Source organism: Gasterosteus aculeatus, chromosome 2 (assembly GCF_964276395.1).
Source record: "Gasterosteus aculeatus chromosome 2, fGasAcu3.hap1.1, whole genome shotgun sequence".
Lineage (NCBI taxonomy): Eukaryota > Metazoa > Chordata > Actinopteri > Perciformes > Gasterosteidae > Gasterosteus > Gasterosteus aculeatus.
Window position 1 is genome coordinate 9,941,820 of NC_135689.1, and position 15,952 is coordinate 9,957,771.

The window sequence follows — 15,952 nt, forward strand, 5'->3', positions numbered from 1 at the left end:
ACAAAATACCACCAATCAACCATCATGGTGGACGAATAGTCAATCGTGTTTAGGAAGATTTGTAACTGTGGAATTGCCTGGAAGTAGTGGGAGTGGCCGCCATGATAAGAGCTGCTCGATCTCTCTAAATGCGAAGGAAAGGAGCTTTAATGCTTCTCCGCTTAGTTCCTTCAGCATAAGAACCACTCGGCCATACTCTACGAAATAATTCCTTGCGGTGGCAGTATTTTAATTTCGCAGCTCCAGACTGACGTCACTGACATGCGCCTCGCGTCCCAGCATATGAACGTAGCCTAGTGACGTTTTTGGTGGTATAAAAAGTATTAAATAAATACACTCATTTGTAAATGTTTTTTGTCTGAGTGACGTGACACGTGGCAGCAAAGTGATGGGCCACTTATATTTACACAATTTAAAACCTTGGTATATAATGGATTGGGAGAAAAAGGTCCATTCATTCCATTTGACTTTTTAGCTGATGTGGTTGTTGTACATATACTTTCATTTAACAGTGAATTAATGAGAAGAAAAATACCCATAACATACAGATAACATTGACAATAAATGTAAAATATATCAGCTGAACATTTTGCTCAGTCTCAGCCCCATTTGAGCATTTTTCTCTTTCTCTCTACTTGCTACGCCTTTAAGTGCCTTCAGACCAGCGGGGGATTCTGGCTGTAGCTCCAACAGTTTCATAAAGGCCTGCCTGGCCTCCTCCAGCTCATTCAACATCTGGCAAGCTTGGCCCAGCCGATACCAGGCTTTAGCCCCACCCGGCTGCAGATGAGTAGCTTTAGTCGCACTGGCCTTTGCCTGCTGGGGTTGGTTCAATTTCAGCTGGCACAACGACATGTTTGAGTGGAGCTCTGCTTTAATGATTTTCAATTCATAAGCTGAAGGAAGTTGCTGCGTTTCGTCACTGGCGTTTGTGTCTCTCTGCTCCTCTGCTCCTTGCTCTTGTCCTTTCTTCCCACCCTCTGTGGCATAGGCATAGCCAAGGCCATGGAGAGTGATGAGAATCTTGAGAGCCCGGCTGTAGCTGTCTGCTGCTCCCCAAACATCACTGCGCCGGAATCTCACTCCGCCCCTCTCTTTGTGGGCCTTCAGCCACTGACACTTTTCGACAGGAGACATTGCCCACGATTCCTTGCCTGGTGTAAAAGCTTTGAGTTCAACTGTGGCCCATAAAGGGGGATCGGGGACAGAGACATCTGGTCCTTTTTCCAATGGAGAAATAATTATCTGAAAAGTGAAATCCAATGATTAGAGTGGCTGGTCTACACCACATCTTTTGCATTTAACATTAAAAAACACAACGAGGATTATTTATAACGGTTTTATCAAAGCAAAATCGCTTACTCAAAATGTTGAGTACATGTTGAGTCTCACAGTATTCAAAATAGCTTTTTTGTCACACCTCGTTGAAATATTAGGTTCCATTTTTTTATTTTCAGACATTTCAGGGTGACCTGATGGCATCAATCATGGCGTCATTATAACGCCCAGTCCAAGTGCAACCCAGATCACATGCACCAAGCAAGTACTACTCAGAGGAAGTAGTATATATTACAAACGTATACACTTCTGTAATATATATGAATGAAAACATTAGGATCATGTGATGGATTTTTGTCAGCTTTTTCTTTCAATTTGCATCGAATTTGTGTCACTAAAAGCGAAAAAAACAGTGACATTGTATTATAATGCCAGTTCTCATTACACTCTTACCTCACACTTCTCTCCGGCTCGCATCCCTTCCACACATGCTTCTGTGATGTCACACTGACCCTCTCCCAGCCTCAATGTTGTCCAGTCACCCAGTGGGACCTGTAGCACAGAGTCCTGGCATCTTGGGAAGGCTGTGGCCTCTGTGACACATCGGTCGGGTTGGACTGACTGCCACTCGTTTCCCTTTTCCGAAACTAAACTCTGTGCTTCATCGGAAATCGCTTTCAGCCGCACTCGGACTTCACACAGCGAACCCAACCGTGGAAAGTCACTGGATGAACATGCTGAGACAAAGAGAACGTTTGAGTGCTAGAATACAAGTTACTCAATAACAGTGGATTTAAAAAGTTGTTTTTTTTAAAAGAAGAAACTGATAGAAAAGCATCATACATGCTCCATCTCCAGAATTTGAATCGGTCTGTTGACTCCATTTATGTGGCTGCTTTTGCTGGACTTTCCAGAGGCCTCTGGGACAGACGGACACCCAAGACGTGACGTCATCGCCGTGCAGGGTTCCACAAAGGCGACCAGAATCCATCTGCATTTCATGAAAGTATTAAAAGATAAATGATGATCATATCCTTTGTTCAGACATCTTAATAAATTGCTCCATGAAATCAGCGTTTGGAATAGAATCAAATGAAATCTCACCCCCCCCCCCCCCCCCCCCCTGTGGGGTACAGACACTGGGGAACAAGCTGGGACAGGAAGTGGGCTGAAGAAATGACACGTGACGGGTTTAATACCGACCTACCTCGCAGCTACAACGGCAACATCTAAACATAAAGGAATGTCTGTTAATTAGTGTTGTAGTTAACTTTAGTCAAGAAAGCTACATGTTCGTTGTAAACATTATTTACAATCAGTATTGCAACGTATTAAACCAAGCGAGCACCCGAAGTTACAGACATGTACCCTTTAGCTTAGTCCGCGTTCTTCACACATTTCAACGGCAATGTTGGCTATTTTTTTAAATAAATGATTCACGGACACAAAGAAAAGTCAAGTCCAGTAAATGTACTGGGGCGTAGAGGTCTGTGATTTAATCATTACTGCTAAAACGTAATGTAGGAAACAGCAGCACGTTTCACCAAGTAGAGGAAGCTCAGACAGGATGACGTTAGCTTGTGTTAAGTGCAACATTAAAAAAACGTGTACATTACCTCACACATAATGCGGATACGAAGTTAAAATAATCCCTCAATACGAAACTAATAAACTGTCAGATGGTGAGAATATAACTAATAATACAAACGAGATGGACTTTTCGCATCCTCCTTTCTCTTCTTCTTCTTCTGCTTTGGAGGCTTTCTTCTTCGTGTGAAATGACGGGCGCGACGTCTGTTTGAATTGGCGCCCTCCACCGTCCTGGAGAGTAAAGACAAATCCTAAATATCCATGAAATTAACCCCTTTCTCTTTATTGTGCGTGTCAGCAAAAGAGGTGTTTAAACTTCAGGATGACTTGAAAACAGCCTGAACCAGAGGCTTTGTTGCTGTTATTAACTTATATCAATTAAGTAAACTTCTTTCGCAAAACTATTGTGATCTTGCTCAGATACATTTTTGTCCTCTAATTTCTGGCCCGCGGTAGTGCAGGAACATGTTAACATTTTGTGTGCGTGTTTAATGATCTCATCTCATAACAACACATTCTACAGTTTATCCTCAACCTTCAAACATAATGCTTAAAATGATGTTTAGGTCTTTCTTTTAATACTTGGTGAGTTATGGGCAAAAAAAGGTGTGCAGCCTCATTCAATCAATTTTTCACTAAAATATGTACGTATCTTATCCGTTTAGATTGAAACACAAGATTTAGAAGATGGTTTAGGGAGCTTTGACACTCAACCACATGTAAACTCACAACCAAAACACACACAGTTTCCACCTCTATCAGTATATTGACCTCTGACCTGTTGTCTTAATCTGCCCTTTTACTATGAGTTAGGGCTATCTTTCTTTTAAACACTAGATACCATTAGTTCTATCAGAAGAATACCACACCGGGCCACTGCCATGTCTTCTATTTACAAAAGGAAATCTTATGGAAGGCTTCACATGTGGTGATTACTTATCAAGAAGCAATGGAGTAAATTAATAATTCTTACAATAACAACCACCGTGATATAAGAAAATTTGTTTGTAAAATACATGGCATATGGTTAATGGCTTTGTAGGTCAGAAAAGCCAAATGAAGATCAATAGTTAAGGACACCACGATGGTTCAGAAATATTACATTTTTATAGAGCTAAAAAATGTTGCCATCGTTTTTATACAATTTGTGAGGAAATTATTAATTTTTCATTTCAAGTTTTTCTGTTGGTTTTATAGAACAAAAAACTATTTGTGACCACATTGATATCACCATTCCATTTCATATCGTGTTGTGGCACTTTATCTCAGTAGGTGGCAGTATTTAGCCTTGATCTAAGGTCGTTGCTCTAACTCATCAAGCAAAGCGGTGCTAAAAAAAAAAAAAAAACCTAGTGTGATCATTGAAAAATTACTTTGAGGTACGTAGGTATGTACCCTGTGCAATTTTTCCTTCTTCGTAGTAGTTTATTGTTAACTTTTTTCCTGTGTAATCTGTTCAGTATTTCAGTATATCCCCTGTAGTTATCAGATTTGTTCAATTCTATTAAATTAATAAGCATTGACCTCCAAAATATTATATTGGATGTGTCTATAGTTCAGAGTGAGTAGAAATGTTGTTGTATATATATATATATATATATATATATATATATATATATATATATATATATATATATATATTTATTTAGAATTTAGAATTAAATGCGAGAACAGAGCTTGGGTTCTCTGGGTTCCCAATTTCAGTTATTTAGCAAGTGGAATTTGAAATGTCCATAAACTCTAACTGATTTGCAGCATGCGTATCCTAACGTTTTGCAGCAAACACTCTCAAATGTCCTGTGAGGACGCTCGGCTGCAGCCAAATGTCGTCAAAAAGTGAATAAGGGAGCGTATAAGGCCTCAGCGGCCTCTGCAAAAAATCAATGTTAAAAATTTGATTTTGCATTTCAACTTTTGGACGTTTCAGGACAAAGTTAATATGTGGAAAAATCTGGATTGATGGAGGAGAATTTGTCAAGCTTTCATATTCTAATTGCAGTAATTATAATAGCTTTATTTAATGTAGATGTACTCAATGGTCCGTACTGATGAATAGTTTTAGTGTCAAATATATGTTGTCTGCTACAGGTGCTTCATACAGTAATAGTAATCATAATTTTCACATTTCTAAAAGTGCTTATATTCTCTAATTGTACCTCAATTCAGCCTCAATTTATTTTTAAATCAAGGTTCTATAGATCATTAAATACTTCCAAATTCAACTTACACGGATGCAGGCACACAGATGCACACATACAAAATGAAGTGTGCATCTGTGTGCCTCCTCACTTCCCAGTCTCCCAGCCGGGCCTATTGTGAAACATCCCAGTGGGTGAGTTCAGAAGCATGTATCCCACGGCTCACGGGCGGCTCAACGCTCGCCAGAAGGCCGTCGCACCCTGCCGGTAGTCCAACATGCGTCATTCAGGGAAAGGGTGGAGCATGACAGGTGAACAAAACAGGGAATTGGTCCAGATAGCAGAAGAGGAGATAAAAGACCAGAGCAGATAGATGGACGGATAGATCATTTGGATGGATGGATGGATGTGGAATTGGGTGGGGACTTTTCCCACGTGGATAAAGATGGACCGACCACCAGTAGGATCCAACAGCGGAACTAACCGAGAATGTCAATCCCACCGCGGAGACTATCAACACAATTTACTGGCTGAGAGAGAGAACGAGGGAGAAGGGGATGAACCGACGGCCTTTCCCTTTTCATCAGTGATATGGTAACCCGAGAACAGACAGCAGGTTACTTTGAAGACAAACCTGTGACTCCAGCACAAGCACTGAGCACTGGAGCTTGTCTAACATTTTGCCTGTGTTTTTATGTTTTTCCCTGTGAAAGCAGAGGCCAGCTCGCCTGTAATCCCTCCATCACACATTCCGAAACACTTGTAGAGACGCACACACACACACACACACACACACACACACCTAGACACACTAACACACACGTGCACACACACACGCACACACAAATATATATGTATATACACTCACACACACATGCATGTATAAACACACACCACCTCCACGACCCTGGCCGGCCAGAGGCTAACTCATAAACAGATCAGGCCACACGACGGGTGTTTATCCCTCACAGCGAGCGCGACGGACGCACGTAATATGGTCCGTGCATGTAGGTGTGAGTTTGTCGAGCACTTTAACTCTGCTAGTTTTACTCCCTCTGGGCTGTTTGTTGTTTTTAGTGAGAGATACTGACACAGACCTCACAATGTAATCTCAGTGATACGAAGCTGGTCTCACTTTCAGGATCAGTATATTAGATAAAGTAGCAAAATCTAAACATTTATCATAGCAAATTAAATGTCAAAATCAAACCAAAACCTCAAAGGAGGTGACTGACATCTTTTAACTGACATTTTCCCACCACTTTCTGGTGTAATGCTGTACTACTGTACCAATCAGCAGTCCACAGGAGTTTACATTCATTGAGTTTCCAGGTCAAGTGGGGATTAAGGCTGATCTACAGGCTGATCAGAGCTACTGAAACGATAGGGGTCAAGAGAGATAGATCTAAGGGGGAACATTAATAGAGGCCTCGTTTACCCCTCGCTTCACCAAGAAGTATTGCACAAGGTATCGATCTCCGCATTTTCTTTTAGACCGATCAGCAGCATAAACAAAGCCTGTCTTACTTCACAGCCGTGTAATTCAGGCTGATTTACAAGCCGAGTTGCACAAGCAGTGAAGTATGACTTTACTTCCATTAGCTACGATGCAGCAGAGTCTGCCAGGACGGGGCCATTCATCTACATTATAATGTCATGATGAGATTGCTTCAACGGTCATTGAAAAAACAGGCTCTCCATCCAACTCCCAACGTGGCCATGAGTCTGTCCAATCCGTTGTGTCACTGCTGGACACTGTCAAGGAGACTATTGTATTGTTCTTTTATTTTAATAAAAAAGTTTTAGTCATGCAATTGTCTCATTCCTGCTCATGTGTATCTTCCAGTTCCATTTATTCTGGATTTATTTCTTTGTATGTACTGTGTAGAGCACACATTTATCTTGAAAAGATATTTTGGAAATTGCATGAAAAACATTCCATCACAAATACCGAGAAAAAATTCCACTAAATACACGGTGTTTCCAAATGAAGTGAATAAATCCACACAGGTGGACACAAAGATGGCCACTACTTTCTCAATACGCCGCATGCGTATATGTGTGTGTGCCTGTTGGCATAATGAGGAATCTGGCATTAAGTAAGGGTACATTTGTATTATCTGGACCATAAACACAGCCCTTAACTCCATTCTGTTGTTTCTCTGGGGGGCCGTTTACACAGTGAGACCGGTGCAGCCTGAGTAGGAACCCGCTGAGGGGAGGAGATGGCTATCGTGAGCCACAGGGCAGGAGGGGGGACCGCTTTTATCGCTGCACGCGCTGTAATGGGGTCTTCCTGTGAGGGAGCCTGAGGGGTTTCTCTTGACGGAGCCTTTTTCTTTTGCCGTGCTGTGTGTGTTCCGTGATCAGAGAAAGTCACAGTGGACCATTAAGCCTCCGCACGCACGCATACTAGCTCACATCTGGATATGCTTCCCGTCGAGCAGTCATACCTACACACGGCCTGGCAGCCCATCTGACCTTTCGATACTACCCAAGCACATTTAGATAAATCCAGTGAGACTGGGCCGTACCACCACCAATGAGTGACTGCTTCATGTACAAACACACACACACACACACACACACACACACACTTGCTCATGTCATGTCAAACTTACTTGCAGCCATTACATGCATGTTTCCCATAGATGATACATCTGTGCTCTCTCGTTTCTGGAATCTGCAGATTATCAGAAAAATATTAAGCACGCTATCTCTCTACAGCTTCACTCAGCTGAAACAGCCTTTTAGCATTTTGATGTTAAAGTTTGGTCGATCATAAAGACTTTACATCTGTGTTTAGGAGAGTCTGCGAGGCCTGCAGGCATACCTGAACAATGTATGAGTTAACTCTGCACAGGTGAGTTACACTCGCGTCTCTTCTTGAAGCGCGAGAGAGACCTCGATATTGTATTGTGTCTGGCTGAGAGACCTCAGCCAGACACAATACTGTCTTTTATTAATATATAATGTGGATATTGACCACAAATTCTGTCCACTATGACCGGATGAAGGATCTATTGAGCAAGCTTATATAATTAGTGCTTATTGAGTTAGAAAGCCGGTAAATTCTTTTGCGGAGCCTGATTTACATTTCCCAAACATACAGTCACCATTTCTTGTGGTAGTGTTCCGGCGCATAGATGTGTCTACTATAGGAGGCCCAGCTCGAGCAGAGTGTGAAGTAGCCTTGTAAACACATAGTTAGGGCCCGACGCGTAACTCCCGGTTCTCAAAAGATTCTCCTCCAAAGATTCCACTGGCACCGCTGATGTGAGGTGGTATTTCTCAATATCATTTCTGGAGGAGAAGGTTTCTGCCATGGTATGGCATGGATTGCTTGAAGGGGAAAAGGACAATTTGCATCTTCCTGATGTTCAGGGCCAGTCACAGGACCATATATGCTCGATCAAATTTATCAAGAAAGCACAATGTTTTCCCCTGGATGGGCAAAATAGGCTGCGTTACCCCCAAGCAACTAAGTCTACTCATTTCCGAATCAATGCATTCCTTGAAACTAAAATTTCATTTTCGGCTGACCAAAGACATAGGAAGCAGAGGCTAAAGCAGAGAAGGGCAGCCCACCCATTGCTGTTCAACATGCGGAGGGCAGATGTACAGACGGGCACGCTCCTTTCAACGGTTACAAACGGGTGATCTAAATAAGACCCAGCTGATGTTTTCTCCTGATGGTTCTGCTTTCCCCCTCAAACCCCGCCAACTCGCTCTCCGGTCCTCCATCCCTAACTCATCTTTGTGGGCTTCTTTTACTCACCCTGTCACGCTGTTTGACCAATAACTTGGTGCCCATTCTGTTTCATATCCCCCCCCCGGCTCTTTTGTTCTGCTTGAAGGGGGCGTATGTGTGGCAGGTCTCAGGGGAGCAGGTAAAGTATAAATCTACGACCTTTCTGACATCTCACAGTCTCTGGTTCCCATTTGGTCGGACGCCCTGTAATCAGTCACTAGCTTGCTCTCCTCCTTCCCTTTTCTTGCCTGTTCATTGCTCTCATTCCGGAGACATTTACAAAAACTTGTGGTCAAATTCCTCACGTTAAAAACTGAATTCCTATCATGTGCTGCACAAAGATCCCATGTTCAAATCAAGGACTTCTCCTCCGCCGGAGTTCTTTCCTTTGCATTTTATTCTGTTGAAGTGACACATCTATAGCTCCAATGCTGACATGAGCAGACTTGTTGCTGTCGGCCTTGAGGCAGCAACACTGGGAAGTGGTGCAGCGGGCACGAGCCCCCCGCTCTTGTCTTTCGTCTTCCGCGGTATCTGCTTGATCAGTGAAACTGCTTGATGTGGACATATGTTTCCCCTGCTAACATTTTGCTAAAGGGCTTAATCGCACCAAACAAGAAAGCAAAAGTCTGTTTCAAATCTCACAGGCTGCAGGCAGGTTCAGCTGGATCCATTCATTCGTTGCTCACGCAATGCCATGCACATTATGTCAGTAGATGGGTGAAATCACTGCCATCTTTGCCTTGAAAAATTGTGGGTCTTCACGTTATGTGACTTTGATTAATCAATAATTGCAATAGGTTTTAATTGCAGCCTTTGCTACAGCTGTTTCCAGGGTTTATCCTCAACATACAGACATGCACTCTCAGAAGGGTTCCTTTGGATCACCTTCCTTCCTCTTTTCAGTCATTATGGGGAAAAAATAATAACAGCCAGTATTCAACTGGATCCTCCGTTAGCTTTGTTATTTCGGGTTACAGTGGGATGAACAAGACAGTTTTGGGATCATAGGGGGGGGGGGGGGGGGGTAAATTAAAAGAGTCGGATGCTGAAGGACTTTGTGTGAGAGATCTAGGAGAATAGAGACACACCAGCAAAGAGGACCCTGGAGTTGGATTAGAAGCATATGGTGAGGTCTGGACATTGCAACATTTCTGTGTGATGAGCAGGGCTGGTGGGGAAGGTCAAATGTGCTTTAGGAGACTCACGGGGGGGCCTACGATTTTGAGGTTCTTTTACTTTTGAGGGAAATACTGAAATTTTCCCTCCTGAAGTAGACTGACCCTGGAGATGAGGACGATGAGGAAAAACTGGACTGGATTACATAAAAAAACATTAACACGCTTCTTTTTTTTAATTATGTACTTCCACCATCGCAACGTGACAAAAACCTGTTGACTCTCACCATCTCTCACTCACTCACTCTCCCCATGCTGAAGCCTGGCAGCAACAGCAGGAGATGCCTTCAGGCTTTGGAAAGCAGTCCAGAGGCTGATCTCAGCATGAGTTAGATCTCCAGAGGCCAGGAGAGGGCCTGTCCATCACAGACAGAGGCAGTGGACTCTTCTGAGAGCTGACAGCATTTCCCTGGCCAGGACATGTGGAATGCCAGCTTTCTACTGGGCTGCTTCGGTACGCCGCAACACAACTGTGGTTGAAACATGCCGTGGGATCTGAGAGCTGTCGACACGGGCTTCAACGAGAGCTTAGCGATCACAAAGACTTTCATATTTGGTCTGTGAACCGCTGTCACTATTTTACACGGAGGCAGTGTGTGCGACAAAGGCTCTAGATTGTGCCAGTGCACAAACATTCAAGACCAAAGCAACAACACTGGCATTACATGGGAATAGCGATCCCGCAGAAGTTCTGGAAGAGCTGCACATACCTCCCAAGCTGAAATCAAGATTGCTCATCTGTCCAAGATTTATCATGGTAGGAAATCGAAGGCCAGAAACAGACGGGCAGGTCGGCAGATTTTGCATGCTGGGCTTGGAGGAGCACACAGGATGAGGCGCCTATGAACTCAGTGGCATGAAGACATGAAGACCAGAAAATTACAGTGAACTTCAGTGTCTGTTGAGTTCAGAAGTGTGATTGTGGATTAGAAATGAACTTACTTCTCAGTTTGCTGGCCTGAATATCGCAAACAGTTTCTTTCTAATGATGTTGCCAACCACCGTTACATATTCATAATTCACACAGACACCAAAACACAAGCAATACGTGTTAACGATAAATATTATGAGTGTTTGATTAGGGTTTGGGTCATAGTTCACAGAGTGTGCACATATTGTTTAGAGGTCTGTGGTGTGGATCTAGTTTGATTACTTTTGTCAATGAATATCTGTTTATGTTTCATCTTGTATGAGTCCATCTTACATCCTGTGGTTGAACACATCTTAGCATCGTTGTTTTGTAGAGTGCTTTAACATTGCTTCAAAGACTGTTTTTATCCGATTGAGCATATTGATTGTGCTGTCATGTTAAAAAAAGAAATAAAATCCTCACTGTGAAGAAGGTGGAAACAGAGAATGTTTTCCATCTCTATTAATAGTAGTGGGGGTTATCACGATGTATCTGAAGATCAGCTTTGGTAGGGATATATTTATCCTTTGATATGAGAGATGAGATGGAAAGATAAATATATACGATCATCAAAATAGTTTCTAGTTATTTTGCTATCAGTCTACAAAGTGACACAATAAATCAGATAACTATTTCATCTATTCATCTATTTAGGATGCATTCATTTAAATCCATTTTCTGAATTCACAAACATATAACCCTAAGTGAATTATTTTCATTCTACGAGGGTCAAACTTTTAAGGTACCCAAAATAAAAATGAAAGAACAAAAAATATCAGGCTCAATTTCACATTTGCATGCAAAATATTTTGTTGTAAACGATCTTGTTGTTCCTGCTTGTCCGACGAAGGAATGTCACCACCTACAGAACTACGAGTTTAAAGTTTTCTTTTTGTTGACACCACCCTCACTCCCACAGACATATTAGCGGAGGCCCGGCAGACGGGTATCAACAGGGTTTCAGGGGTTTCATATTTTGTATAGAGGCGGTGTTTGGGTTGTTGTTACGATACGTGCCGGGAGCACCAGTCCATGTCTGAGCCCCTTGATGTCTGCTGAGGGCCGGTACTGGAGAGACTGGGACTGCTGGGGGTGACCACCATGCTGGAGTCCAACCGCCCAGAGTGTGCAAGCGCGCCCGTGTGTGTGTGTGTGTGTGTGTGTGTGTGTGTGTGTGTGTGTGTGTGTGTGTGTGTGTGTGTGTGTGTGTGTGACTAAACCGCATTGATTTTTATACGCTTGTGGCTAACAGGAGACAGATGTAGCTGCCTCAAGGGAGCTTACCGAAAACGCCATATATTATTATTTTTCACTCCCTTTAATGAGACGTGTGCATGCTTACATACATACATACATACATACAAGCCAATAAGCCACAGGCAGCATTTTGTATATTTCTCAGGTAATAAAGCTGGTATGTCTTACCTGCCGAAACACGCAGTGTCAAAGACACATTGTGAGAGCGAGGAGATTCCATATTTCATCACATAAAGATGCAAAGCACTGAGGACATGGAGTTTTCTATACGGGATGAACCAGAACAAGAAGTGAGAGGTGAAGTAAGATCTGAGCTCACTCTCATGCAACCCCGGACAAATATCAGACAATTACTAAATCAAAATGAATGGTTATTAAATCGGAAAAAAATACAACAAGACTTCTGAAAAATACACAAATGGTTTTGGAAGAGAGAGCTGAAAGGTGAAAGAGCCCCGATCGGGAAAGAAGGGAGAGTGTTAATTGAAAGCGAATGTGTCCGCGCTGGCTGCTGGTCAGAGATGGGCCCCGGTCCCAGTTGGCTTCCACTTCAAAGGGCCTCCCCGGCCTCTTGAGCGCACCTGCAGTCGGTTAAGCTCCGCTCTCATCACTCAGGGCGTGGAGGGACCTTTTCTACGATTTAGGGCCTTCATCACGGAGCCTTTTTGCCAAAGAGGTGGACCGCACTCAAAAGTGCAACCTAAAACACGAGCCCGTACAACTTTTACTACAGAACTGGATGTCAATCGCACATTGTGAGTCACATCCAGTTCTGTATAACATGAACACACACAGCACCGAAAGCACGGTTCCTGCAGCCGCCCAACAAAAGCTTTTTGACAGTTCCGTCAAAGGTCACAAATGGCTCGCATGACCAACATAACGCAATCTGAACTCTGGTTTCACGCAGCTGCTAATATAAATGGTAACAGAGACAGTCAATGAAACATTACGAATCTGAAGAGCTACTGAATAAGTGGACGAACTTTATTTCGGCCACTGTGCGTTGAAGCAGCGTCCTTCTTCGCTCTGCTTGTTCGTGTCTCCTTGGACACTTGACCCCAAATCAGAGATCAGTAAGTGTAAGTGTGAATTCCGGACATGTTGTGTTAAAGTTTTCCGTGGTTTGAAGACTAGATAAGCGCGATACAATTACTGACCCTTCACCATGAATGTTCTCTCTGATTTCATCACAGTAGTTGTTGTTCGCAGAAACGGAGGAACATTTACATTCATTTTGAGTCATATTTCTCGTCACCTGCTGAACGGAAATCCAACCGCCTCTCCTTTTCGCGATGTCTACCAACCCCCGAGGGACATATATGTCTCTCTGGGTGCCACTGTAAAAGCACACTTTGTTCACCACATAATCTGTAACTTTGTCCATCCCACATGCAGGTGTTCGGTGGGTCTATTTTCTCTCCGAGCTGCGACACAAAACCAAAACAAATGAGAGTCGCAGGCTGTGAAACCATAACTGTGGAAAAAAAATGATGTTGAGAGGCAAACTTCAGTTGGATCGTGATTCTTTGCAGGTCCATCCCCACGAGCTCCCTCTGTGCCACAGCACAACAATAAAGGAATATTTAACTATTTTGAGTTTGAATAAGAAAAGGCTCGAAAAACGCGAACTGTCTATTTTTTCTCAGTATTTTGCTGACCGGAATATCAAGAGTCACCCTGACCAAAATAAGTCACATTTCTGCTTGCATGTGCACACACTCATGAACACAAAAGTGCATCCACGAGATCCTCATCCTGTGTCATAATCCTGAAATACATCTTGACCTCGTGGGGATCTGCTTTTTTACCAAGAACGATGGCCCTGATTCATTATAATGCTTTCATTGCACTTGTTGCTCAACTCCGGCACAAACAAGTTAAAATCCCGACCTGCTACCAATAAAAAGATGGCTACGTGTTCTATCGATGATTTAAGCCGGTTGTTTACATAGTGACTCACTCCTTATCCCATGTGAAATAATAAAAAACACTGTTTCACAACGTAATTGATTGATTTCTTGTCGTGTTACAACCGTGTTGCCTCAGCAAGCCATGTGACCAGCTGCCCATGATGTCACACGGACAGTTCCCTCTTAAAACAGGAAACCACTCAGCACAAAGTGTTCCACGACCAGAGAGCAGGGAGACAATGTGCTGTCAGATTAACCAGCATCTAGAAAGGTACATTTAAATCCTTATATATACAATTCGGTCCCGGTCTATGTGATGTCAGAGGAGCGTGCCTGTTTCCTCCATAAGAAGTGTCTTAAAATATTCCTTTAATTTTAGCTGTATCACCTGCCCTACAGCTAGTGTGTGTGTGTGTGTGTGTGTGTGCGTGTGTGTGTTCATGAGTATGCATGCTCCCAATTTGTCCAGCATGACGCCATCCTCCAGCAACCTAATAAACATTCTATTACAGAGTTATCACCATCACATCTAGATACACTTATTGTGTTCACAGGAGCTATAAAATCTATTAATGCCAGACCGCGTTGTGGATAAAGTAAGAACAGGTCATAAAGATTCAGCGCTTAACCCTTTAAAGGCCGAGCACGATGGGCGCGTACCGTGACGGCGGTTATGGATGTGGCTGTGTGAGCATTTTGTTTTGCATCTGTGCAGGGACAAACGTACAAAGCCTTTGAAGAATATCCAAGTTCCAGACCCTTGCGTTTGTTCAGGGCAGTTCATCTCTGTCAGCAGATCTAAATTTACAGGACAATAAATTATCACAGATCTGTCTCTGCGGCACACTCACACGCACAGCGGTTACTCTGTCGCTGGAGGACGGTGTATTTTTAGGGTCTGCGTTGTATTCTGACCTTTCGTTCGCTTTATAGATAATGCTACCAGATTCTCAGCTGATTATTCTCCAAACAGCTACTCAGGCCTGATTATTCAAACCTCACGTCGACGTAATGCAGACATTGTGACGGTCTAACATCCATCTACGGGGAATCATCCTTGGAGTTCAATATTTAGATTGTACAATGTTCGACTGCTGACAAAAAGTTGAAATGAAATAACGTAACCTTTTTGGGGTGTTCAGCAACACGTGTCAATTCTTCCACCTTCTGTTGTAAGTGAACTTCTATCCCCACAGGGGACAGAAGAGTTAGAGATGAGGCGGGTACCTCCACAGCTAACATCTCCCCAATTAGACCACTCACATCAAAACCATCTAAATGTCTCCGCCAGGTGTGACGACAGGCTGGGCTCCCCGCTGCAGCCTGCCAGGGGATGGGAATACACCCTGAGCTCATCTGTGGACGGCCTGAATAGTGAGAGCCCGCAGCATAATCCCCACAGGGGGCACATCACTGGGCTATTTGTCCTCCGTGGTGCACGCCGCTGGCTCGTCCACCCCCGGTTCACTCAGCCCGTTGTCTTTCCTCCCTGCAAGTCCCTTATCAGTACTTGGTACTTTTCCTCTGAGGAGGTGGTTGCCAGATTAGACCACGTACATCAGGGCAAACTTTTCCTCCAACCGAGAGGAAGGCGTTTGACACTGTTATTGTTTATGGGGAGAAAGCCGGGGTCAAGAGAGAGAGAGAGAGAGAGAGAGAGAGTCTGTTCCAGCTCCGGCCCCATGGGAGACAAAGCATAACTCAGTCATGTTTGTGCTTCCCTAATTCCTTTTGATTTAGCAGAAAATTGTGAGCTAAGCTGCAGCGCACAAACTTGTACCCACTCTAGCCTGAGTGTTTGTGAATGTGGCCGTCTCTGAAAAGTGTGTGTTTCACATTCGGCCAGCAGCCTGCTCGCCGAGCTCTAAGCAGAAATACAAATGTCTGTAAAAGGAGCTTAGCTTTAACAGCAGCTTTGGCGTAAACACTTGAGCCGT

The 15,952-nt window shown here is 43.4% G+C and overlaps 1 protein-coding gene across 1 annotated transcript; it reads right to left on the reverse strand.

The window, feature by feature from the left end:
• Positions 1 to 481: 481 nt before the first annotated feature.
• Positions 482 to 3,125, reverse strand: fkbpl (FKBP prolyl isomerase like). The gene is made up of 4 exons (XM_040194168.2): positions 2,895 to 3,125; positions 2,122 to 2,269; positions 1,732 to 2,015; positions 482 to 1,245 (listed from the first exon to the last, which is right to left on the reverse strand). Exons 1-4 carry the CDS (start codon positions 2,901 to 2,903, stop codon positions 577 to 579), a joined length of 1,110 nt encoding a protein of 369 aa, XP_040050102.2. The 5' UTR covers positions 2,904 to 3,125; the 3' UTR covers positions 482 to 576.
• Between the last annotated feature and the right edge of the window lie 12,827 nt (positions 3,126 to 15,952).

Bases quoted from the DNA above. Each gene is read 5' to 3' on its own strand.
- fkbpl (XM_040194168.2), bottom strand. The intron at 2,016-2,121 runs GTATGATGCTTT...TCTTTGTCTCAG, and splicing joins AAATTCTGGAGATGGAGCAT to CATGTTCATCCAGTGACTTT. The intron at 1,246-1,731 runs GTAAGAGTGTAA...TTCACTTTTCAG, and splicing joins GAGCCGGAGAGAAGTGTGAG to ATAATTATTTCTCCATTGGA.